General features: G+C 44.2%; 1 protein-coding gene across 2 annotated transcripts; it reads right to left on the minus strand.

The window, feature by feature from the left end:
• Positions 1–267: 267 nt before the first annotated feature.
• LOC110529272 (transmembrane emp24 domain-containing protein 10) lies at positions 268–27,389 on the minus strand. Of its 2 annotated transcripts, XM_090242439.1 has the most exons (7): positions 27,135–27,389; positions 14,260–14,350; positions 13,174–13,294; positions 8,391–8,464; positions 4,515–4,641; positions 2,497–4,136; positions 268–2,426 (listed from the first exon to the last, which is right to left on the minus strand). In XM_090242439.1, the coding sequence occupies exons 1-6, from the start codon at positions 27,158–27,160 to the stop codon at positions 4,015–4,017; spliced, it is 561 nt and encodes a 186-aa protein (XP_090098565.1). In that variant the 5' UTR covers positions 27,161–27,389; the 3' UTR covers positions 268–2,426; positions 2,497–4,014. The 2 variants fall into 2 exon arrangements, with proteins under 2 accessions (XP_090098565.1, XP_090098564.1); XM_090242438.1 differs by lacking the exon at positions 27,135–27,389 and having other exon boundaries at positions 14,260–14,664.
• Between the last annotated feature and the right edge of the window lie 36 nt (positions 27,390–27,425).

Genomic DNA, 27,425 nt, shown 5'->3' on the forward strand with positions numbered 1-27,425 from the left:
CTATTGTATTATTGACTGTATGTTTGTTTATTCCATGTGTAACTCTGTATGTTTGTTTTGCACTGCTTTGCTTTATCTTGACCAGGTCGCAGTTGTAAATGAGAACTTGTTCTCAACTAACCTACCTGGTTAAAAGAAAGGTGAAATAATAAAATAAAATGACCTAAAGTGAAACATTAAACCTATTTCCAATGATAATATAGACATATGATGGACCATGTGGTGTCCCTCCCTTAGAGGTTATTCAAATCTACAAGCAACACGTTCTGTACATCCATCCAATATTTTATTGAATAAAAGCCCAAACACAGACCTTTACAAATTGATATCAATCAATATAGAAAACATTGCAAATGTTCACTGTTAAAAATTTATGTATCCCACATGGTTTTCTGTTTGTTTTTTTACGATTTGGTGCCATTTTCACAAATATGTGAATTTTCTAATCTCTTAGTACAAAACTCCAAACTGGTAACACTTGTAATGCAGCCAGTCTTACATTCAAATCCTTTCAATATTACTTTATTTGGTTTGTAGACATCGTTCACTACACAACCATTAATCCAAAATATAAAGTTTACTGTGAAATAAGAACATTGGTTTAATCACCAAAACACAACCTAATGACATCTCCTTAATTTAGTTATTTTAACCAATTAATCCAAAAGCACAAAAACACTTTTTAAGATATGTTTCAATTTGCTCTTTGAATGTAGTATGCTCCAGTAGTGTAAATTACAGTACATGACACTGTTTCACATTCGGCAATACACTTGCACTACCCATTAAAATGAACTGAACTTGAAATGTCAATAACTTCTATCCCATGTCTGATCATCGAAGACAACTTTCATAAGGTAATCAAATGAAAGAAACGTTTAAGGCGCTAATTGCATCAAACCTGTCTGGAGCGTTTGGCCGTAGGTTCTCATCGAAATCACAGTAAATATCATGCACCTGGCCTGATATAGGTCTGGATTGACGTCATTGCATGAGTCATCCATGGCCTAGACTAGAGGGTGGTGGTTCGCTCATGGGGGTGGCAATCATAGATCTTCCACCTGTGTTGTACCTAATGTATTGTAGTGGTTCTGTACGTGTCTCACAGTTCATAAGAGCGTGGCACTAGCAACACCAGAGGTGTGGGTTCCATTCCTACTGGGATCACATACCAAAAAGTGGACTGTTGTCACTTTGGATAAAAGTGTCTATGTAAATGGACTATTTTACAGAACCGTACTACCCAATGCTATTTTAGTGAAGCATTTATTTATTGTTAAGGACTTTCTGGATTATTTGCGTATTGGTATTGTATTACTGCAATGCAGGCGCTAGAAACACAAGCATTTCGCTGCGCCTGCTGTAACATCCGCTAATCTGTGTACGCGACCAATAAACGTTTTAATTTGTAACATATAGTACATGTCTGATTTTGTCAATATCAGATTTGTTTTACTTGTTTGACTTACTGTGAAGTAAAATCATAATAGTAATACATAGATCATACTTACGTTTCTACAGACATCCATTGTCATTATTTAGTTCTCAAAATCTGTAGTAGACAAAATGTAAAATCGATCCATTTACCAAACGTTCCGTGGGTTTAATCAAACGTTCCGTGGGTTTAATCAAACGTTCCGTGGGTTTAATCAAACGTTCCGTGGGTTTAATCAAACGTTCCATGGGTTTAAGTGATCACTGATAAAGAGCAGTTGGATTATGTAATTGTAAAACGTCTTAAAAGAGAAGAGAATCATACCTAAAGTAATGGGAGCATTGAGAAAAGCAATGACTTTATATGAACATGTATTGCAATGTGAAACATGCATTTCTAGATGAAACACTGATTAAATTTGGTGTAAAAATAAAGTGACTGTTGTACTTAGTCAATTGAAAATATGCTTAGTTTTGAAACTGGATTTTTGAAGATCTGTTTTCAATTTTGTATTAAGAGTTGTGGAAATATACCACATACATGTGAAAATTGCACCAGAGATTTTTTTTTTAAAACAGCAAAAAAAAAAAAAACATTTTAAACCAACCCCAAATCCTCACGTAGCCCAAACCCCAGAATTATCTCCAAAAGAAAGCTGGATGGATCTGGGATGGTTGGTGTAGATTCAATGGGTCTCAAAAGAAGAAGAGACATCATTTCCCAAAAGGCCCTGCAGCTCTACTCGTCTTATAACCTATTCAGATGGAAAAGTACATAGATATGCGGCTTTTATATTTTGTACATCTCTTAAAAAACAACTTAAAAGCGTGCCATGGTTCCGCTATAAAATGACCTAGTTTTCAAGATTATATTGGCTGCATCTCAAATGCCACCCTATATAGTGCAGTACTACTGGTCAAAAGTAGTGCACTAGGCCTATATAGGGAATAGGGTTCAAATGGCACCCTATTCCCTATATAGTGCAGTACTACTGGTCAAAAGTAGTGCACTAGGCCTATATAGGGAATAGGGTTCAAATGGCACCCTATATAGTACAGTACTACTGGTCAAAAGTAGTGCACTAGGCCTATATAGGGAATAGGGTTCCGTTTGAGATATAGCTACTCTTTCCCTGAACTTATTAACCCCCACCCCCCAATACCTGCCCTGCATTTACAATCAAAACAAACTAAAGACAGTCAAATTTAGCTACCAAACATGTATGCAAATTAATTAGCTGGCAAAAGCATAAAAAGTTCAGTGGTCGCCATGGTTTCTATTCTGAGTGACAACACATTCCACCTGTCGTTCATAGAGGCCTTCAGTTTAAAACATATTTTTAAAAAAAAAGGTCCCCAAGAATATCGTCTTTGCCCAAACGGTGCCCTATTCTTATAGGGAATAGGTTGCCATTTTGGGCTGAACCCTATATCCTACAGGTCGCTTGGCATGGCAAAGATTTTATACAACGATGTAAAAAAAAAAAGGGGGGAATAGACCTTTCTCGAGGGTGCATCCGTTCATCCCAACAAAATTAAACTCCAGATCAAACTAAACACGTTAAAAATGTCAAATCAAATCAACAAAGCATCAGGTGCTTTTTCAGCAGGATGATAATACATTTCAGAACAAATTGCAGATTGAACAGACATGCACGATTCACTCCTGGACTTAAAAATCTGTGTATATTCTACATTGTTTTTTTTTTTTTAATGTTTCACTCCACTGAATGAGTCCCAGGTGTACATGGCTTTCAGAGAATAAGCTACCCTCGGTGCTCTCTCAGCACCACACCCCTGAATCCTTCCCCTGCTCATTCTTTTTGATGTCCAAAACACCATCTTACTCCCTATACAGTGCACTACATTTGCCAGGAGCCCTATGGGGGGGGAAACCAGGTGCCCTATGGGGGGGAAACCAGGTGCCCTATGGGGGGGGGAAACCAGGAGCCCTATGGGGGGGAAAACCAGGAGCCCTATGGGGGGGGAAACCAGGAGCCCTATGGGGGGGAAAACCAGGAGCCCTATGGGGGGGAAAACCAGGAGCCCTATGGGGGGGAAAACCAGGAGCCCTATGGGGGGGAAAACCAGGAGCCCTATGGGGGGGAAAACCAGGAGCCCTATGGGGGGGAAACCAGGAGCCCTATGGGGGGGAGAAACGAGGAGCCCTATGGGGGGGGAGAAACGAGGAGCCCTATGGGGGGGGAGAAACGAGGAGCCCTCTGGTTAGCAAAAAATAAAAAATGTAGAGCACTCGAGGAAATATGGTGGCATTTAAAAACACACAAATATCTAGGAGGCTGTCCTTACTACTGAATAGTGGTGGTTCCAGGTGTGTAAGGGTCAAAATAAGAACACTGGAAGAGATCGAGACTGGCACACTGTCCAATAAAGGACTACAATTATTCCCGTTTTGCCTCAGGTTTTTGGATTTATTCCTTCTTTTTTGTCTCTCGACAGTACGCGGGTCTCCATCTCCTCCAGTCACAGCGCTAGTTTTGACGACGTTAGTCCGAAGATGGTGGAGATTGATCGGGTAAGCATTTGGCTGCTCTCCCCTGGCGGAGTGGTGATGCCTCTCTACTCGATGAGCTTCTTTGCCTTGAAGAAACGTCGCAGGTAGAAGACCTGCCAGGTGGCCAAGCCGATCAGACAGCACATAGAGAAGATGCTGAAGTACAGGACACGTGTGTTGGTGGACTCTGGAAGAAGGAGAACAGAGTGAGAAATATACTAACATTACAGAAGAGACTTGTTTTGTTTTATTTTTTTTCCTCCTCCAATTATATTCATTAGTATTTATTTGTAAACTTTATTGAGACTTTTGTTATACACACTTTATATAAATTGTGACTTGTTAGAGATGCGTAGGTGATGTTTACAATGAGCTAAGACTAAGCATTAGTGGGCCAATACATAACTCGAGAAATGTTAACAGCAAGTTCCACAAGAATCATGCATGTATCGACAACAAATGGGGAGGTTTGTGTTTAAATTTGAGTTGCACAATCCTTTACCAAGTTAGGATCAGGCTAGAATACATCGTGGTACTACTTTATCGGTACAAGTGCTCTTCTTACCGTTGGTATCCCTCATCTCCTCCTCTCGCCTCTTCATGTAGGCAAAGTCGTTGACGATGGACTCCGATAGGTCCTCCAGCCGCCTTAGCTCCACCTCCAGGGGCTTCAGCTTCTCCACCTTGGCGATCTGATTGGACGAGAGACAACAACAACAACAAAAATCAATCAACAACGCAACGCCACAATCCAGCCCATGTCAGTAGGTGTTTATTGGATTGGATGTTTGAGGGACAGGAACAAATGCATTCAATTGTTTTAAAAGTTTGAGAAATGTGAGTGGTCCCCTGTAGTTCAGTTGGTAGAGCATGGCACTTACAATGCCTGGAAAGTGGGTTTGATTCCTGGGATCAACCACATGTAGAAAATGTAAGCACGCATAACTGTAAATAACTTTAAAAGTGTCTGTTAAATGGCAGATATTTTGTATTATATTATTCAAATGAAGCTTGGACTGTGCTGTGACCCAGTTTGTCCAGTTGGGGTCGCTCTTGAGCTATTCAGCAGTACTGCCAGACCGCAGCAGAGAACAGTTTGTGTTCCTGTTCATGTTGAACTAATCTGCCTGGTATGTAGAACGCTCTACCCGTCCTCCTGCTTTAGTTTAGCAAACGTATTGGATTCCCAAGCAGAGAATCTGGTCACACATGCTACAACTTAAATTTTTTTTTTTTAAAAAGGGATGTGATATGATTAGCAGATGTTGGAAATCGTTTCGTTCAGAACAGAACCCGTTATTATTTGTGTTCTGTTCCGACCAGCAAAATAAAGTTCTGAACCGGGTCGAACCACAAAAATGTACTGGTCTATATCATTCCTTTCTGTTCCCTTTTAAACCGCACATATATATATATATATATATATATATATATATATATCTATCTATCTAGAGAAGCTTGCTGTGGAGTGAGTGCTGCTAGAGAAGCTTGCTGTGGATTGAGTGCTGCTAGAGAAGCTTGCTGTGGAGTGAGTGCTGCTAGAGAAGCTTGCTGTGGAGTGAGTGCTGCTAGAGAAGCTTGCTGTGGAGTGGGTGCTGCTAGAGAAGCTTGCTGTGGAGTGAGTGCTGCTAGAGAAGCTTGCTGTGGAGTGAGTGCTGCTAGAGAAGCTTGCTGTGGAGTGAGTGCTGCTTAGAGAAGCTTGCTGTGGAGTGAGTGCTGCTAGAGAAGCTTGCTGTGGAGTGAGTGCTGCTAGAGAAGCTTGCTGTGGAGTGAGTGCTGCTTAGAGAAGCTTGCTGTGGAGTGAGTGCTGCTAGAGAAGCTTGCTGTGGAGTGAGTGCTGCTAGAGAAGCTTGCTGTGGAGTGGGTAAACAATTTCATCTGTATTGGAAAGTCATTAAAAGCAAATAGTATTTTAATCGTAATGGAAGGCTAACACACTGTGCTGCCAGTCAGTGTAGGGTGCGAGGTGCAACTGACATTTTTAGGGTGTGTAGAGGGTGGAGATGGAGGCTTGAAGCGCTGGGCATCTTGTGATGACATGTATTATACCTCCAGAGGAACGGCTCCTATGGAGGAGCTTTGAATGTCTTTATAAACTTCAGAGTTGGTTTAACGTTGGATCAGAGCAAACGTTATCTTGTTTCGCTCACAAGCTTCTGTGTTCAGAGCGGCACCAGAATTAAAAACACATCTTACCTTTTTGTAGTTAATAAATCCAATGTGAAACGTGATAACTAGAGTATACTTAACTAACATGAAGTCAATCCATTATTCTCCAATTAAAAGTATCTCCCTCTGAATTACGCTTGTAACGCCGTCAGTATGCTACAGTAACCTAGGCTCCAGAGGGGGGGGCTACAGTAACCTAGGCTCCAGAGGGGGGGGCTACAGTAACCTAGGCTCCAGAGGGGGGGGCTACAGTAACCTAGGCTCCAGAGGGGGGGGGCTACAGTAACCTAGGCTCCAGAGGGGGGGGGGCTACAGTAACCTAGGCTCCAGAGGGGGGGGCTACAGTAACCTAGGCTCCAGAGGGGGGGGGGGGGGGGCTACAGTAACCTAGGCTCCAGTGGGGGGGGCTACAGTAACCTAGGCTGCAGAGGGGGGGCTACTGTAACATAGGCTCCAGAGGGGGGGGCTACAGTAACCTAGGCTCCAGAGGGGGGGGGGGGCTACAGTAACCTAGGCTCCAGAGGGGGGGGGCTACAGTAACCTAGGCTCCAGAGGGGGGGGGCTACAGTAACCTAGGCTCCAGAGGGGGGGGGGGGGGGGGGGCTACAGTAACCTAGGCTCCAGAGGGGGGGGGCTACAGTAACCTAGGCTCCAGAGGGGGGGGGGGGGGGGCTACTGTAACATAGGCTCCAGAGGGGGGGGCTACAGTAACCTAGGCTCCAGAGGGGGGGGCTACAGTAACCTAGGCTCCAGAGGGGGGGGGGCTACAGTAACCTAGGCTCCAGAGAGGGGGGGGGGGCTACAGTAACCTAGGCTCCAGAGGGGAGGGGGGCTACAGTAACCTAGGCTCCAGAGGGGAGGGGGGCTACAGTAACCTAGGCTCCAGGGGGGGGGGGGGGGGGGCTACAGTAACCTAGGCTCCAGAGAGAGGGGGCTACAGTAACCTAGGCTCCAGAGGGGGGGCTACAGTAACCTAGGCTCCAGAGGGGGGGCTAAAGTAACCTAGGCTCCGGGGGGGGGCTACAGTAACCTAGGCTCCAGAGAGGGGGGGCTACAGTAACCTAGGCTCCAGAGGGGGGGGCTACAGTAACCTAGGCTCCAGATGGGGGGCTACAGTAACCTAGGCTCCGGGGGGGGGTACAGTAACCTAGGCTCCAGAGGGGGGGCTACAGTAACCTAGGCTCCAGATGGGGGGCTACAGTAACCTAGGCTCCGGGGGGCTACAGTAACCTAGGCTCCAGAGGGGGGCTACAGTAACCTAGGCTCCAGAGGGGGGCTACAGTAACCTAGGCTCCAGAGGGGGGCTACAGTAACCTAGGCTCCAGAGGGGGGCTACAGTAACCTAGGCTCCAGAGGGGGGCTACAGTAACCTAGGCTCCAGAGGGGGGCTACAGTAACCTAGGCTCCAGAGGGGGGCTACAGTAACCTAGGCTCCAGAGGGGGGCTACAGTAACCTAGGCTCCAGAGGGGGGGCTACAGTAACCTAGGCTACAGTAACCTAGGCTACAGTAACCTAGGCTACAGTAACCTAGGCTACAGTAACCTAGGCTACAGTAACCTAGGCTACAGGGGGGGGGATACAGTAACCTAGGCTCCAGAATCTCGTCTATAGCCAACCCTGTGCGGTACTCAGGCATGTTGTACTGTAGAGTACTCACCCACACAGGCATGTTGTACTGTACAGCACTCACCCGCACAGGCATGTTGTACTGTACAGCACTCACCCACACAGGCATGTTGTACTGTACAGCACTCACCCACACAGGCATGTTGTACTGTACAGTACTCACCCACACAGGCATGTTGTACTGTACAGCACTCACCCACACAGGCATGTTGTACTGTACAGTACTCACCCACACAGGCATGTTGTACTGTACAGTACTCACCCACACAGGCATGTTGTACTGTACAGTACTCACCCACACAGGCATGTTGTACTGTACAGTACTCACCCACACAGGCATGTTGTACTGTACAGTACTCGCCAGTAGCCGGTGTCTGTTAAGGCATCCCCATTCACGAGCCTCGAGCTCAGATCAGTATTAGATTCTCAATACAACCCTAGATATGATAACACACACACGGTACCAGCAGCTAGTCCAGCACACGCATTGTGTGATACCCAAAGTACACTCCCTCGGCTGTCTCCTGAAGTCCACGATCACAGTATAGGGGATACAGTATAGGGGATACAGTGATCGTGAACTTCAGGAGACAGCCGAGGGAGCACCGCCCCCCTGGTCAAATGAAAGACTTGGTCTCTACTCACCTCCTCGTAGTTCTTGGCCTCTACACCGTGCTTCATGTCCAGATTAACCAGCTGGTCGGGGACTCTCCCAGATCCTGGGTGACAGAACATACACCCTTACTCAGTACATTTCCATGCAAAGGCTTTAACTCGCCTCATTCAATAACAGCGAGCAATAACACCGGTTGTCAGGACTCGTTCCAGTCACGTGGGGGGGGGGGGGGGGGGGGGGGGGGTGCGTTCAGCAGGACGCAATGTTTTGTTTCACTCGGATAGAAATGGGATATGTTGAAATGTCGTATCTGCATTGTTCAGCTACTGAAAGTTAACCCTGCTCTAGATAATTTCCCAATCCACTGGTTTCTTGCACTTCACATTTCCAAATAACGAATCTCATGTCATATACAGTGTCAACGTTTATAAATCACTATGTTAGCTGTGCATGGTGACACGGCGTCGTGCTCTGGGTTGTTCTGAACACAATGAGCCTGTTTTGTCGTGTCACACACACCTGAATACTCTCAGGACTCCTTTCTAGGGGCACCAATGGGATGATCTGTTTCCCTGAATTACACGTGAAAGCCCAACACTGTAATATGTTTTATATAACTTAGCTAGTCATGTTGGCCATAGAATAAGCTTATATAATACTGATGCCCACCTGACCCTGATTAGTGATTTATAAATGGTCTGTTTTAGGGTTGCCTAAACAACAGTTGTGGGGAGGCTGGGTTGAGTCCCAAACAAAACAACTACAAGTGTCCTTGCTCTAGTTCCTCGACGACTCAGCGAGGAGAGGCAAAAAAAAAAAGCAATTCATAGTTGAAGACTCTTCTTTGAGTCATAAAAGTGCATTGAAATGACTTAGGAACTGTGTACACTGGAGAGAGATGTGGGGCCACTTGGAGACACCAGTTCGTCTTCTCACTCAAACCGTGTCCTTTTTTTTGTCTTATGTTGCACCTACTCCACATTTCCCAGGAATATTATTTCGTTACTGAATGTATCCAGAATATTTTCAGATTTCGTTATATCAACAAATGTGGTGAAAAGTACAGAAAATGTAAAATGCACATTAAAATCAACAGTGTCATGTTTGCATTCAGTGTTGTCAGTTCACCTGGTTTAATAAGTTTCCCATAATATCCTAAATGTTTCTTTTTTTTTTTCAATCGCTACCATGGTTACGTATTTTCAGATTTCTTCTGTAAGAAACATTTCCATTTAGCCCTATCCATAGAGGCCAATTCCCCCGAGAGTAAAAGGGCTAAGAAAACAGCAGTGTTCCTTGGGGGAAGGACGGGGCGGGGTCATCTCAGAACCCAGAACCAAATGTAGCATGTGCTGGCCAGCCTATAGATGTGGCAGAGGGGTCAATGGAACACAGACCGCGGGGAGACAGGAGGAGGACGCCGGATTGGCGCACATTCAACAAATATGATCAAACATAATGTGGATTTATCAAATCTGTCATGATTTACGTATTGTAAAAGGCCCCCACAATGGGGTTACTAAAGTCAGATTTTTATATATTTGGCTGTTTTCTCTGCATAATATTTACAACTAGTACCTTTAAGGTTTAGAAGAAGTGACTGCTAAATGCTAACTCCCATTCGTATAAGCTGGTTAGCATAGCTAGCATAAAGAAATCGGTGGTGGTGGCCAGTCGATTTCTATTTACAGTTGATCGGTAACGATGACATGAGCATGTATGGGGGGGTTGACATCTATACAAGCATTTTACTCTTGATTTTTTACCTCAACAGTGTGGAATACACATATAATCAATAGCCTAAATGTAGGCTAATTTTGCAGGGAGGCAATGAGAAGATCCGGGAGATCTTTCCCACAAGCGTTTCCATGGCATTTCCATTGTTTGGGTCAAGTTCCATTGACTTCTTGACCGCAATTTCACTCCATGTACAGTGAATTCAGAAAGTATTCAGACCCCTGGATATTTTCCACATTTTGTTACGTTACAGCCTTAATCTAAAATGTATTATATTGTTTTTTTCTCCCCTCACCAATCTACACGCAAAACCCTATAAATTATGAAGCAAAAACAGGTTAAACATCACATCTACATAATTATTCAGACCCCTTTCTCAGTACTTTGTTGAAGCACCTTAGGCAGCGATTACAGCCTCGAGTTCTCTTGGGTACGAAGCTACAAGCTTGGTACACATGTATTTGGAGAGTTTCTCCCATTCTTCTCTGCAGACCCTCTCATGTCAGGTTGGATGTGGAGTGTTGCTGCAGAGCTATTTTCAGGTCTCTCCAGAGATGTCCGATCGGGTTCAAGTCCGGGCTCTGGCTGGGCCACTCAACGACATTCAGAGACTTGTCCCGAAGCCACTCCTGCATTGTCTTGGCTGTGTGCTTAGGGTAGTTGTCCTGTTGGAAGGTGAACCGTCACCCCAGTCTGAGGTCCTGAGCGCTCTGGAGCATGTTTTCATCAAGGGTCTCACTGTACTTTGTTCATATTTCCCTCGATCCTGACTAGTCTCCCAGTCCCTGCCACTGCCACTAGTCTCCCAGTCCCTGCCACTGAAAAACATCCCACAGCATGATGCTGCCACCACCATGCGTCACTGTAGGGATGGTGCAAGGTTTCCTCAAAATGTGACACTTGGAATTCAGGCCAAAGAGTTCAATCTTGGTTTTATCAGACCAGAGAATCTTGTTTCTCATGGTCTGAGAGTCTTTAGCTGCCTTCTGACCAACTCCAAGCTGGCTTCCGACTGGCCACTCAACCATAAAGGCCTGATTGGTGGAGTGCTGCAGAGATGGTTGTCCTTCTGGAGGGTTCTCCCATCTCCACAGAGGAACTAAAGAGCTCTGTCAGGGTGACCATCGAGTTCTTGGTCACCTCCCTGACCAAGGCCCTTCTCCCCCAATTGCGCAGTTTGGCCATGTGACCAGGAAGAGCCTTGGTGGTTCCAAACTTCTTCCATTTAACTTCTTCGATATAGGGGGCGCTCTTTTAATTTTTGGATGAAAAACGTTCCCGTTTTAAACAAGACATTTTGTCACGAAAAGATGCTCGACTATGCATATAATTGACAGCTTTGGAAAGAAAACACTGACGTTTCCAAAACTGCAAAGATATTGTCTGTGAGTGCCACAGAACTGATGTTACAAGCGAAACCCAGATAAAAATCCAATCAGGAAGTGCCGCATTTTTTGAAACCGCCTCATTCCAATGACTCCTTATATGGCTGTGAAGGAGCTAGGAGTCAGCTTACGTTTTCCCCAAGGTGTCTGCAGCATTGTGACGTATTTGTAGGCATATCATTGGAAGATTGACCATAAGAGACTACATCTACCAGGTGGTCGCTTGGTGTCCTCCGTTGCAATTATTGCGTAATCTCCAGCTGCAGTATTTTTCCGTTTGCTTTTGATGAGAAGCCAGCTGCCACCACTGATAGATTATCGGATATGTGAAAAACACCTTGAGGATTGATTCTAAACCACGTTTGCCATGTTTCTGTCAATATTATGGAGCTAATTTGGAAAAAAGTTCAGCGTTGTAAGTGACTGCATTTTCCGGTATTTTTCTTAGCCAAACGTGATGAACAAAACGGAGCTATTTCGTCTACACGAATAATCTTTTGGGGAAAAAATGAACATTTGCTATCTAACTAAGAGTCTAGTCATTGAAAACATCCAAAGTTCTTCAAAGGTAAATTATTGTATTTGAAGGCTTTTCTTGTTTTTGTGAAAATGTTGCCTGCTGAATGCTAGGCTTAATGCTATGCTATCAATACTCTTACACAAACGCTTGTGTAGCTTTGGTTGAAAAGCATATTTTGAAAATCTGAGATGACAGTGTTGTTAACAAAAGGCTAAGCTTGTGTTTCAATATATTTATTTCATTTCATTTGCGATTTTCATGAATAGGAAACTTTGCGTTATGGTAATGAGCTTGAGGCTATGATTACGCTCCCGGATACGGGATTGCTTGACGCTAGAGATTAAGAATGATGGAGGCCACTGTGTTCTTGGGGACCTTCAATGCTGCAGAAATATTTTGGTACACTTCCCCAGATCTGTGCCTCGACACAATCCTGTCTCGGAGCTCTATGGACAATTCCTTCCAACTCATGGATTGTTTTTTTTGCTGTGACATGCACTGTCAACTGTGGGACCTTATATAGACAGGTGTGTGCCTTTCCAAATCATGTCCAATCAATTGAATTTACCACAGGTGGACTCCAAGTTGTAGAAACATCAAGGATGATCAATGGAAACAGGATGCACCTGAGCTCAATTTCTAGTCTCAAAGCAAAGGGTCTGAACACTTATGTAAATAAGCAATTTCTTTTTTGTATATATTTGCAAAAAAAATAAGAAATAACTGTTTTTCGCTTTGTCATTATGGGATATTGATAAGGAAAAAAATATTTAATCAATTTTAGAATCATTTTGAAACAGTCAAGGGGTCTGAATACTTTCCCGAATGCATAGCATTACAAAGAGTGGCAAGGAGTGGAATGATAACTCAGACTGGTATTCAGGCTAGCTACTCACTTGTTAACAATTTGTCACAAGACACTACTTGTGGATGGCATAATGCAGTTCAACTATCAATTACATTGAGCAGTGCCTGCTCTTTGCAAACATCTAGGCGAAGGAGTACCCATCACTCTCCGTAACACAGAAGAAAAACTATACACATTATCTACGTCCCACATGCCACCCTATTCCCCATTTAGGGAACTACTTTTGACCAGGGCTCATAGGCCCTCTGGTCAAAAGTAGTGCACTTAAATAGGGAGCCATTTTGGGACGTAGACTGACTTACCCATTGGTGACTTGCTCTCAAAGCACACTTCAAACATGTCATAATCTTCTGTTGTGAAGGCAAACTTCCCTTTCGTTGCATCTTCCTTCAAGTAGAGGATGTGTCCCGATGAGTCTGTGATCTAAAAACAGGTGACAATAACAAAATGACATAAATAAAAAAGTTAAGAGAGATACATCACACGTTATGACAGCTGCTGTATCATGGCAGTCGCTGTGGGCAATGTTATGTTTACTTAAATGACGTGTAAGGAAAATAACTCACACACATAATGTGCTAAATGTAACAGTATAACTTTAGACCGTCCCCTCGCCCATACCCGGGCTCGAACCAGGGACCCCCTGCACACATCAACAACAGTCACCCACGAAGCATCGTTACCCATCGCTCCACAAAAGCCGCGGCAAATGATATACCTATTTTAAATCCTGCGTTCCCTGTGCTGACATCCACATGATAAATCTACAGCATGCTAACATAGCTAGCCTAGCTAGCAGGTTACACGTATCACAGAGTGGATGATGGGGGGTTAAGACTGACGTGTAACATCCTGAATGAATGTTCACCAACTCAACTGACACTAAAACATTAAAAATGGGGTTAGCAACACAATAACAGTTAGCTCTGATCTGCAAATTTTTTCCCAATTCCTTTACACATGTAATACTTCATGAACTTGGTTTGATAAATGTACAATCCTACCTATTTAATGTCAACAAACACATTTTCACAGGGTAAGAACCAGGAAGGATGTGTCACAGGCCCAATCAGGCTAAAGTTAGCTAGCAAAGCTAACCATAGCTAGCAAAGCTAACCATAGCTAGCAAAGCTAACCATAGCAAGCTACAAACTAACAACAGTTGTGAACAAGACTTTAAAATAATTTATCCGCTATTGGAAGAAAATACACACAGATAACAGGGCGCTGAGGTTATCATATCCACGTATTGCATTTCGTTGTGATAACGTTACTTCTCATCGGGAAATAATATGACCGAACTACGTTTTGGGCCTTCAATGCTAACAGTTAGCAGCTAACTAGCTTAGCCGAGCAACGTCGGTATTACCAAACATCATCAAACTCACCTTCAGGTTGGTTTTGGTGTTGGACTCGTCATTGATATCATACTCTCCCGTGACGAGCACGTCTTTGTGAATCTCTTCCCGTAGACATTTTCTTGAATTTACAGGTAGAAAGAAAGAAATAGAAAATACCGATTCAATGAGAACAGGTAAAAGCAGTAAGGCAGCGAACCGAGCCATGGCTACAAGCCGAATAAAACACGAGCGACAGCTGCAGCTCCGCTGAAGAGCTCCCTCTTACACCTCGGATTTCTCCACAGCGCCGCAGCTGTCAGGGAGGGCTGCTGACAGTTTGGTCAGATAGATAGATAGATAGATAGATAGATAGATAGATAGATAGATAGATAGATAGATAGATAGATAGATAGATAGATACCATAGATACCATAGATACCATAGATAGATAATCTATCTATCTAACCAAATAGATAGATAGATAGATAGATAGATAGATAGATAGATAGATAGATAGATAGATAGATAGATAGATATATCTATCTATCTATGGTATCAATTCAATTCAATTTCAATTCAATTCAAGGGCTTTATTGGCATGGGAAACGTGTTAACATTGCCAAAGCAAGTGAGGTAGACAACATACCAGACAGGACACAAGATAAAATAAATAAGCATAAATATGGGTTGTATTTACAATGGTGTGTGTTCTTCACTGGTTCTTCACTGGTTCACTGGTAGATAGATAGATAGGTAGATAGATAGATACCATAGATACCATAGATACCATAGATAGATACCATAGATAGATAGATAGATAGATAGATAGATAGATAGATAGATAGATAGATAGATAGATAGATAGATAGATAGATAGATAGATAGATAGATAGATACCATAGATAGATAGATAGATATATAGAGAGACATATATATATAGAGAGACATATTTCCCTCAGATTACACAGATCCACAAAGAATTCGAAAACAAATCCAAATTTGAAAAACTCCCATATCTACTGGGTGAAATTCCACAGTGTGCCATCACAGCAGCAAGATTTGTGACCTGTTGCCACGAGAAAAGGGCAACCAGTGAAGAACACACACCATTGTAAATACAACCCATATTTATGCTTATTTATTTTATCTTGTGTCCTTTAACCATTTGTACATTGTTAAAACACTGTATATATATAATATGACATTTGTAATGTCTTTACTGTTTTGAAACCTCTGTATGTGTAATGTTTACTGTTAATTTTTGTTGTTTTTCACTTTATATTTTCACTTTGTATGTTGTCTACCTCACTTGCTTTGGCAATGTTAACACATGTTTCCCATGCCAATAAAGCCCTTGAATTGAATTGAATTGATATATAGATACCATAGATAGATAGATAGATAGATAGATAGATAGATACCATAGATAGATAGATAGATAGATAGATACCATAGATACCATAGATACATAGAGTCCGTAATAAAGCGCCTATAAAATCATATCTATCTATTATAATTTGGGGGTGGGGGTGCTTATATTTGTCAAGTATTTTGGCATCACTAAACTCTCCTTGAAACACCTGCAGTGGAGTGGGATCACAGCCCAGGTCACCATTGTACAGCAATTATGTTTAGTGCCTTGCTCAAGGTCACAGTCGGCTCCGGTATTCAAACTAGCAACCTTTCGGTTATTGGCCCAATGATCTCACCTCGAGGCTACCTGCCACCCTTTATCTAGCTAGGCCTGTATTGGTCTCATTTGAAAATGTATTTTATCACTCTTTTGACAGTAGCTACGTGGTCCTACCAGTTAACTGAATAATTAATTAAACATGTTTGGTGAAAAGTAGCATTTCATTTGATTATGTAATGACCTAACAAACCAGAGAGTACAGTAAGTGGTTAATCCTCAACAGCATTACACAACAGGACGTATCACATTCACAGTTACTGGGTATCCTGAAGATCCCCAAAGCTATTATTTTGTTGTCAGCAGCAGCTCAGGGATTACCCAATTAGGATTGATGGAGCTGTCCGGTTTCCAGGGAAACCTCCGCTTCCGGATCCCCTAGAGAAGACCCAGCACTCCAGTCGGGCCCGCTAAGAGCAGAGGCTGTCACTGAGTGAACACTAATCATAAGACAGCTAAAGCTGTGTCTCCCACTGGTGTTAGTGCTGTACGTCAATTCACCCCTCTGAATTTGTCACTCTCACTGCCACTATTCTGAATTGCCATTACCCCTATGTTTGATGGTATTTAACCTCTATTTATCCAGGTTAGTCTCACTGATTAAGATCAGATCTATTTTACCACAAGAGAGGCCTGCTATTCTGCTGTCAAAATTCCCTAAATGAAATTGCAGTGACCTGCCATTTCCACCAAAGACAAAGTAAAGCTACTGACCTTCCATTTCTACGAGAGCCATAGATAAAGCTACTGGCCGGCCTCTGTAGAGCCATAGATAAAGCTACTGACCTGCCTCTATAGAGCCATAGATAAAGCTACTGATCTGCCTCCATAGAGCCATAGATAAAGCTACTGACCTGCCTCTATAGAGCCATAAAGCTACTGATCTGCCTTTATAGAGCCATAGGTAAAGCTACTGACCTGCCTCTATAGAGCTATAGATAAAGCTACTGATCTGCCTCCATAGAGCCATAGATAAAGCTACTGACCTGCCTCTATAGAGCCATAGATAAAGCTACTGACCTGCCTCTATAGAGCCATAGATAAAGCTACTGATCTGCCTCCATAGAGCCATAGATAAAGCTACTGACCTGCCTCTATAGAGCCATAAAGCTACTGACCTGCCTCTATAGAGCCATAGATAAAGTTACTGACCTGCTTCTATAGACCCATAAAGCTACTGACCTGCCTCTATAGAGCCATAGATAAAGCTACTGACCTGCCTGTATAGAGCCATAAAGCTACTGACCTGCCTCTATAGAGCCATAGATAAAGCTACTGACCTGCCTCTATAGAGCCATTGATAAAGCTACTGACCTGCCTGTATAGAGCCATAAAGCTACTGACCTGTCTCCATAGAGCCATAGATGAAGCTACTGACCTGCCTCTATGGAGCCATTGATAAAGCTACTGACCTGCCTCTATAGAGCCATAGATAAAGCTACTGACCTGCCTCCACAGAGCCATAGATAAAGCTACTGACCTGTCACTATAGAGCCATAGATAAAGCTACTGACCTGCCTCTATAGAGCCATAAAGCTACTGACCTGCCTCTATAGAGACAGTATATAGCTCTGGTTTTCAACCTGGGAGTGATGAGGGTAATAGAGCACTTATGACCTATTACGACCTGCTATGACCAGATACGAGCTGTTATGACCTCTCTAATCCCTTGGTCCTATGACAAATGTCATTGTCAGAGCCAGAGGTTGAGGATTATGACACCTCTCACTAGGAGTGGATGGCGGATGACGTCAATCATGTCTCCACACCCTCTAGGTAATGGCCCTCCCTACCTGAGACCGTGTTGGTGACCTTTATTGCAGGAGCTCCTATACAAACAAACTACAACTGGAGAGACTCTAGACATTGATACTGCGTGTCATTCAGGATGAAGCAATAGTGCTGTGGATACTGTATATAATACACTTCAACAGCAGAAACCAGACTGGTCATGCGTGGTAATTGCATTGTGACTTCCTTGGAAAAGGTTTATTTTTATACAGCCCCCTATATATGAATGTTAACAGAGGTCCAAATGGGTCTGCTTTCTTGTCTGTCTCAAATATGACGTGGACATCATCTCCTATGACAGCATGTATGAGAAATATGGTTCATTCATAGGAAATATTGACACGTGACGCAAATCCTACATTGTCATTATACATTTATATATGAGACATTACCAACTGTGACCAGTGGTGGGTTGTTTTCTTAGTGCGTGAATTTATTTAAGATAATCCTCAAACAGACATACAGAGACAGGAGGAGAGGCTGAGGCAACTGCTATTGGATTTCTGACGAATTCATCCATGTCCTGACTCCTGGGAGTTGAGAGGAACCAAACGATGAGGATGGGGCTACCGTGAAGATGGTGCAGAACCAAACGGTGAGGATGGGGCTACCATGAAGATGGAGAGGAACCAAACGATGAGGATGGGGCTACCGTGAAGATGGAGCGGAACCAAACGATGAGGATGGGGCTACCGTGAAGATGGAGCGGAACCAAACGATGAGGATGGGGCTACCGTGAAGATGGAGCGGAACCAAACGGAGAGGATGGGGCTACCATGAAGATGGAGAGGAACCAAACGATGAGGATGGGGCTACCGTGAAGATGGAGAGGAACCAAACGATGAGGATGGGGCTACCGTGAAGATGGAGCGGAACCAAACAATGAGGATGGGGCTACCGTGAAGATGGAGAGGAACCAAACGATGAGGATGGGGCTACCGTGAAGATGGAGCGGAACCAAACGATGAGGATGGGGCTACCGTGAAGATGGAGCGGAACCAAACGGAGAGGATGGGGCTACCATGAAGATGGAGAGGAACCAAACGGAGAGGATGGGGCTACCGTGAAGATGGAGCGGAACCAAACGATGAGGATGGGGCTACCGTGAAGATGGAGAGGAACCAAACGGAGAGGATGGGGGGATGGAGAGGAGCCAAACGATGAGGATGGGGCTACCGTGAAGATGGAGAGGAGCCAAACGATGAGGATGGGGCTACCATGAAGATGGAGCGGAACCAAACGATGAGGATGGGGCTACCTTGAAGATGGAGAGGAACCAAACGATGAGGATGGGGCTACCGTGAAGATGGAGAGGAGCCAAACGATGAGGATGGGGCTACCATGAAGATGGAGCGGAACCAAACGATGAGGATGGGGCTACCATGAAGATGGAGAGGAACCAAACGATGAGGATGGGGCTACCGTGAAGATGGAGCGGAACCAAACGATGAGGATGGGGCTACCGTGAAGATGGAGCGGAACCAAACGGAGAGGATGGGGCTACCATGAAGATGGAGAGGAACCAAACGGAGAGGATGGGGCTACCGTGAAGATGGAGCGGAACCAAACGGAGAGGATGGGGCTACCGTGAAGATGGAGCGGAACCAAACGATGAGGATGGGGCTACCGTGAAGATGGAGAGGAACCAAACGGAGAAGATGGGGGGGATGGAGAGGAACCAAACGATGAGGATGGGGAGATGGAGAGGAGCCAAACGATGAGGATGGGGCTACCGTGAAGATGGCGCGGAACCCAACGGAGATGCTTGTTGTCGTGGCACAAAGACAAATTCAGTTCTCCCTCTCATCACTGCACTCTCTCTCTCTCTTCTTTACTCCCTCTCTCTCTCTCCCTTCTTCTCCCTCTCTCTTCTCTTCCCTACCCCTCTTTCTATCTCTCTCTCTACTCCACCCTCTCTCTTCTCTTCCCTACCCCTCTTTCTATCTCTCTACTTCCCCCCTCTCTACCTCCCCTCTCTGTCTTATCCTTATCCCCCTCCACCCCTCCTCTCCCTCCTTTTATTTAGTTCCTTTTTTTCTCAGGCAGACGCTACTGCCTGCTTCCTTCCCTGGGTTGCAGCATCGACGCAGGTTGGCGTCAGAGAGGTCTAATTTTACTGCTGTCGATGCTGATGTTAAAAGAAGCGACGAGCACCTGCTATTACTGCCGCCGCTCCTTCTCCTCAGGTCTGGCAAGGCATATTAATAGAGTGATGAATAACACACTGATGGAGCTGAAGACAAGGCATATTAATAGAGTAATGAATAACACACTGATGGAGCTGAAGACAAGGCATATTAATAGAGTAATGAATAACACACGGATGGAGCTGAAGACACGGCATATTAATAGAGTAATGAATAACACACTGATGGAGCTGAGAGCAAGGCATATTAATAGAGCGATGAATAACACACGGATGGAGCACTGAGCACTTACGACATGAAGAGGATTGGGCAAATAGGTCTAGTCTCTCATACGCCAAAACAAGGATGCTTGTGATTGAACCTGAGGAGTTCTATCAAGAGATTTGAGCAGATATTTACTAACACGGCTAGAGGGAAAACTATAGCATCAATATTGGTGCAGGATTAGCAGGTAGCCTATAGCATCAATTTTGGTGCAGGGTTAGCAGGTAGCCTATAGCATCAATATTGGTGAAGGGTTAGCGGGTAGCCTATAGCATCAATATTTGTGTAGGGTTAGCAGGTAGCCTATAGCATCAATGTTGGTGCAGGGTTAGCGGGTAGCCTATAGCATCAATATTGGTGTAGGGTTAGCAGGTAGCATATAGCATCAATATTGGTGCAGGGTTAGCAGGTAGCCTATAGCATCAATATTGGTGTAGGGTAAGCGGGTAGCCTATAGCATCAATATTGGTACAGGGTTAGCAGGTAGCCTGTAGCCTCAATATTGGTGCAGGGTTACAGAGTAGCATATAGCATCGGTGTTGCAATCTACTGCAAAAATAGCCTGCAGAGTTCTGTCCTACTATCCAGGTCTGTACCCAAACAATTTGAACTTCTACTTTTAAAAATTCACCTCTCTAAAAACAAGTCTCTCACCCTCTGCCCCCAGCTGTGCTCTGGACACCATATGTGAACTGATTGCCCCCCATCTATCTTCAGAGCTTGTGCTGCTAGGTGACCTAAACTGGAACATGCTTAACACCCCGGCCATCCTACAATCTAAACTTGATGCCCTCAATCTCACACAAATGATCAATGAACCTACCAGGTACAACCCCAAAGCCGTAAACACGAGCACCCTCATAGAGATCATCCTAACCAACTTGCCCTCTAAATACACCTCTGCTGTTTTCAACCAAGATCTCAGTGACCACTGCCTCATTGCCTGCATCCATAATGGGTCAGCGGTCAAACGACCTCCACTCATCACTGTCAAACGCTCCCTAAAACACTTCAGCGAGCAGGCCTTTCTAAACGACCTGGCCGGGGTATCCTTAGAAAAAGCCAAGGCTAGCTTTTTCAAGCAGAAATTTGCTTCCTGCAACACAAACTCAAAAAAGTTCTGGGACACTGTAAATTCCATGGAGAATAAGAACACCTCCTCCCAGCTGCCCACTGCAGTGAAGATAGGGAACACTGTCACCACCGATAAATCCACTATAATTGAGAATTTCAATAAGCATTTTTCTACGGCTGGCCATGCTTTCCACCTGGCTACCCCTACCCCGGTCAACAGCACTGCACCCCCCACAGCAACTCGCCCAAGCCTTCCCCATTTCTCCTTCTCCCAAATCCAGTCAGCTGATGTTCTGAAAGAGCTGCAAAATCTGGACCCCTACAAATCAGCCGGGCTAGACAATCTGGATCCTTTCTTTCTAAAATGATCTGCCGAAATTGTTGCCACCCCTATTACTAGCCTGTTCAACCTCTCTTTCGTGTCGTCTGAAATTCCCAAAGATTGGAAAGCAGCTGCGGTCATCCCCCTCTTCAAAGGGGGGGACACTCTTGACCCAAACTGCTACAGACCTATATCTATCCTACCCTGCCTTTCTAAGGTTTTCGAAAGCCATGTCAACAAACAGATTACCGACCATTTCGAATTCCAACATACCTTCTCCGCTATGCAATCTGGTTTCAGAGCTGGTCATGGGTGCACCTCTGCCACGCTCAAGGTCCTAAACGATATCTTAACCGCCATCGATAAGAAACAATACTGTGCAGCCGTATTCATTGACCTGGCAAAGGCTTTCAACTCTGTCAATCACCCCATCCTCATCGGCAGACTCGACAGCCTTGGTTTCTCAAATGATTGCCTCGCCTGGTTCACCAACTACTTATCTGATAGAGTTCAGTGTGTCAAATCGGAGGTTCTGTTGTCCGGACCTCTGGCAGTCTCTATGGGGGTGCCACAGGGTTCAATTCTTGGACGACTCTCTTCTCTGTATATGTCAATGATGTCGCTCTTGCTGCTGGTGAGTCTCTGATCCACCTCTACGCAGACGACACCATTCTGTATACTTCTGGCCCTTCTTTGGACACTGTGTTAACAACCCTCCAGACAAGCTTCAATTCCATACAACTCTCCTTCCGTGGCCTCCAATTGCTCTTAAATACAAGTAAAACTAAATGCATGCTCTTCAACCGATCGCTGCCTGCACCTGCCCGCCTGTCCAACATCATTACTCTGGACGGCTCTGACTTAGAATATGTGGACAACTACAAATACCTAGGTGTCTGGTTAGACTGTAAACTCTCCTTCCAAACTCACATCAAACATCTCCAATCCAAAGTTAAATCTAGAATTGGCTTCCTATTTCCCAACAAAGCATCCTTCACTCATGCTGCCAAACACCCTTCTAAAACTGAGCATCCTACCAAACCTCGACTTCGGCGATGTCATTTACAAAATAGCCTCCAATACCCTACTCAATAAATTGGATGCATCACAGTGCCATCCATTTTGTCACCAAAGCCCCATATACTACCCACCACTGCGACCTGTACGCTCTCGTTGGCTGGACCTCGCTTCACACTCGTCGCCAAACCCACTGGCTCCAGGTCATCTACAAGACCCTGCTAGGTAAAGTCCCCCCTTATCTCAGCTCGCTGGTCACCATAGCAGCACCCACCTGTGGCACGCGCTCCAGCAGGTATATCTCTGTGGTCACCCCCAAAACCAATTCTTCCTTTGGCCGCCTCTCCTTCCAGTTCCCTGCTGCCAATGACTGGAACGAACTACAAAAATCTCTGAAACTGGAAACACTTATCTCCCTCACTAGCTTTAAGCACCAACTGTCAGAGCAGCTCACAGATTACTGCACCTGTACATAGTCCACCTATAATTTAGCCCAAACAACTACCTCTTTCCCAACTGTATTTATTTATTTATTTTGCTCATTTGCACCCCATTATTTTTATTTCTACTTTGCACATTCTTTCACTGCAAATCTACCATTCCAGTGTTTTACTTGCTATATTGTATTTACTTTGCCATCATGGCCTTTTCTTGCCTTTACCTCCCTTATCTCACCTCATTTGCTCACATCGTATATAGACTTATTTTTCTACTGTATTATTGACTGTATGTTTGTTTTACTCCATGTGTAACTCTGTGTCGTTGTATGTGTCGAACTGCTTTGCTTTATCTTGGCCAGGTCGCAGTTGTAAATGAGAACTGGTTCTCAACTTGCCTACCTGGTTAAATAAAGGTGTTCTCAACTAGCCTACCTGGTTAAATAAAGGTGTTCTCAACTAGCCTACCTGGTTAAATAAAGGTGAAATAAATCAAATTAATAAAAATGTTGGTGCAGTTTAACCCTTAACAGTTGGATCAATCATTAAACTTCTCTGAGAGAGTTTCGGAGTGAGGTTCTTTGGAAGAATACACATTCAGGAGATAGAGATAAGGTGAAGCAATAAAGAACCACTGTGAAACATATGTCTTTGTGACTATTGCACAAAAGGGTGTGTCTATGACAGAGCAGTCAGTGAGAGCAGTACATTGCGTCTTTCAGTGTGTGATTGCCGACTTCCTCTCACCGACCCACCCTCCTCTACGTTCACTAGAGCACGCACAAAGCATTTCCTGAGCACAGGCATTGAGCAAACTGCCTCCGTTAAGTATATACAAGGGAAATATAGGGGACATAGGAAATGAGCGAATGAGTTTGAATAGATGGCTGGTGCTGGGGTAGGAAGGGGGTGGATGAGAGTACATCAGTACATGAGAGTAATATGATATGCTGCAGTGACAGAGATGTGTGATATATAGGCCTAGGTATTATATGTCTAACATAGTTGTCGTTTATGCACCTACACAATTCCTAATCTGGCCCTCAATTCCTAATCTGGCCCTCAATTCCCAATCTGGCCCTCAATTCATAATCTGGCCCTCAATTCCCAATCTGGCTCTCAATTCATAATATGGCCCTCAATTTCTAATCTGGCCCTCAAATCCCAATCTGGCCCTCAATTCCCAATCTGGCCCTCAATTCATCATCTGGCCCTCAATTCCCAATCTGTCCCTCAATTCCTAATCTAGCCCTCAATTCCCAATCTGGCCCTCAATTCCCAATCTGGCCCTCAATTCCCAATCTGGCCCTCAATTCCCAATCTGGCCTATCATGGCCACCTAATCATCCCAAACTTCCAATTGTCTCATTCATCCCCTCTCTTCCTGCTGTAAACGAGAATATGTGCTCAGTCAATTTACCTGGTAAAATAAGGGTGAATAATAAATAAATCCCACCCGACTCTTCCTCTTTTATGGCCTATGGATCATGATATGGGATTCACATTTACATTATTCTTATACGTGCCATGGTCAAAGGCACACTGGTAGATGTTTTATCTAGTCGGCTCATGGGATTCAAACCAGTCTACCTTTCGGTTACTTACTCAACACTCTTAAATCGCTAGGCTACCTGGCACCTGTAATGATAGGGTCGCTAGGCTACCTGGCACCTGTAAGGATAGGGTCGCTAGGCTACCTGTAATGATAGGGTCGCTAGGCTACCTGCCACCTGTAATGATAGGGTCGCTAGGCTACCTGCCCCCTGTAGTGATAGGGTCGCTAGACTACCTGGCACCTGTAATGATAGGGTCGCTAGGCCACTTTGGCAACTGTAATGATAGGGTCGCTAGGCTACCTGCCACCTGTAGTGATAGGGTCGCTAGGCTACCTGTAATTATAGGGTCGCTAGGCTACCTGCCACCTGTAATGATAGGTTCGCTAGGCTACTTGGCACTTGTAATGACAGGGTCGCTAGGCTACCTGTAATGATAGAGTTGCTAGGCTACCTGGCACCTGTAATGATAGGGTCGCTAGGCTACCTGTAATGATAGGGTCGCTAGGCTACCTGGCACCTGTAGTGATAGGGTCGCTAGGCTACCTGTAGTGATAGGGTCGCTAGGCTACCTGTAGTGATAGGGTCGCTAGGCTACCTGTAGTGATAGGGTCGCTAGGCTACCTGGCACCTGTAATGATAGGGTCGCTAGGCTACCTGTAGTGATAGGGTCGCTAGGCTACCTGTAGTGATAGGGTCGCTAGGCTACCTGTAGTGATAGGGTCGCTAGGCTACCTGCCACCTGTAATGATAGGGTCGCTAGGCTACCTGTAGTGATAGGGTCGCTAGGCTACCTGTAGTGATAGGGTCGCTAGGCTACCTGTAGTGATAGGGTCGCTAGGCTACCTGTAGTGATAGGGTCGCTAGGCTACCTGTAGTGATAGGGTCGCTAGGCTACCTGTAGTGACAGGGTCGCTAGGCTACCTGTAGTGATAGGGTCGCTAGGCTACCTGCCACCTGTAATGACAGGGACTGGCGCCACAGAATGGACTCCAAAGTCAAGTATAGCATAATAAACCTCCTACTCATCATGGTACCGACCAGGGATGAGGGTCAGTTGCAATTTAAATTCCAGTCAATTCAGGATGTGCACTGAAATTCCAATTCTCTTCGATGCTTTTCAATTGGGAAAAGTGGAATTTGATTTACTTTCTGAATTGACTGACTGGAATTTAAATTCATTTGACCCCCAACCCTGGTACGGACTTCTAGGGGGCAATCTGAGTTTGCAACTTTGCTGTCCTAATCCGTAATTCTTCTGGCTTTTGTTCATTTAGTTTGGTTGTATAAATGCTTGAGTAACTCTCTGCTGTTCCCAGTTTGCCGTATGAATGAAGAGACATTCTCTACAGTGTGACCAGACTGTGTGGCCTGCATACCTTAATAAGACCAGCATCAGAGGAAAATAGAGTAGGATTGTGGGGTGTATGAATAATTCAATAAAACATAGCTTTGCTCTTAAAACGAAAGTCTTCTTACTCAGACCATCACTCTAGTTCACTGTTATATCTGCCTGTGGCCCTACTTTGTCCATTATGCCCAGACTAGTAGACATAGTGTAGAGGTTTCTGCTTTCAAATGCAGCATTTCAAACATAGACCAACAGCAGCCCCATTTTCTTGAGAACTTTTCTTCTCTTGTTCAAATGTTAGACCAGGGCTCTCCTACCCTGTTCCCAGAGAGCTACTGTCCTGTATGTTTACACCAGGGCTCTCCTACCCTGTTCCCAGAGAGCCACTGTCCTGTAGGTTTACACCAGGGCTCTCCTACCCTGTTCCCAGAGAGCTACTGTCCTGTATGTTTACACCAGGGCTCTCCAAACCTGTTCTGAGGTGTTCCTCATATTTGTCCTGTTTACAAAAAAAATTAAATGCATTTTACCAAGAAACCATTTCAGGCTATCAATCAAATTAGAGTAGCTAGACTGTCTGACTATCGTAGCAGGCATATCTGCTGGAAAAGTTGAGACTTTAGAAAAGCAAGCAATAACTAAATGTAATGAAATTCCTTTCAGTCTTTTACCCAGATTTTATGCAGAGAAGCATATTTTGTTTTTTAATAAAGAACCACAAGTCAGGATACAGACAGCTCAAAAGGTGTGCTTAGATATGTAATAATATATATATATATATATATATATATATATATATAGCATTAAGAATAATGATTATGACTCTAGATTGCAGGAAAAAGCTGTTTCAAGTGTTTGAAAAATGCTAAATTCTCCAATTTACTTAAAGGGGAATAACTCCCTGGACCCACTTCCAGGCATTCTCACATAACTTGTGCCCCCTCTGATCTTTATTCAACATTATATAAATCCCTTTTAGAGGGTCAGAAATGGACCTAAACATTCTGCAGGTGGACTTAAACAAAAATCCAGTCGTTTGATCATGCGAAAACTGCAGCTGTTGTTGCTCTAATATTATCCGACATGGCACGTTGTGTTCCTGACTGGGACGTATAGATCTGTTACAGTAGTAGGCTAGGCTGTAGCTATATCAAGCAGACGTGCATCTAGTCCTACCGACTGTAGCCTAAAGCATGAGCTTCATAAATGAGTGAAGAAATATTAGAAAATAGACCATCATGGTCCGACATTATTTAGCTGGATTCCTAATAAATTACCTCCAAATGCGGTTTGCTGTAAACATCCGTCTCTTGCCCAGAGGCGCTATCCCTAGTAGCCGAACGCATGATCGAAGATGTCAATATTCACCATTTTAGAGACAAAGTTGCTCGAGCAAATAGATTGTAAAGTGCAAAATAATTGATTGCCAATTCGATTGAACATCAAAGCGCAAAAGTATGTTCCAGAAATAATTTCTAGCGGGGTTGGTTGAGGCAGCAATTTCTATATTTGGGCACGGAAAAGAACGTCACAGCGACAGCGTTCGGTGTCAGGTTAGAAGAAAAAAA

The sequence above is a fragment of the Oncorhynchus mykiss genome, chromosome 8 (assembly GCF_057628025.1).
Source record: "Oncorhynchus mykiss isolate SJ-2025 chromosome 8, ASM5762802v1, whole genome shotgun sequence".
Classification (NCBI taxonomy): domain Eukaryota; kingdom Metazoa; phylum Chordata; class Actinopteri; order Salmoniformes; family Salmonidae; genus Oncorhynchus; species Oncorhynchus mykiss.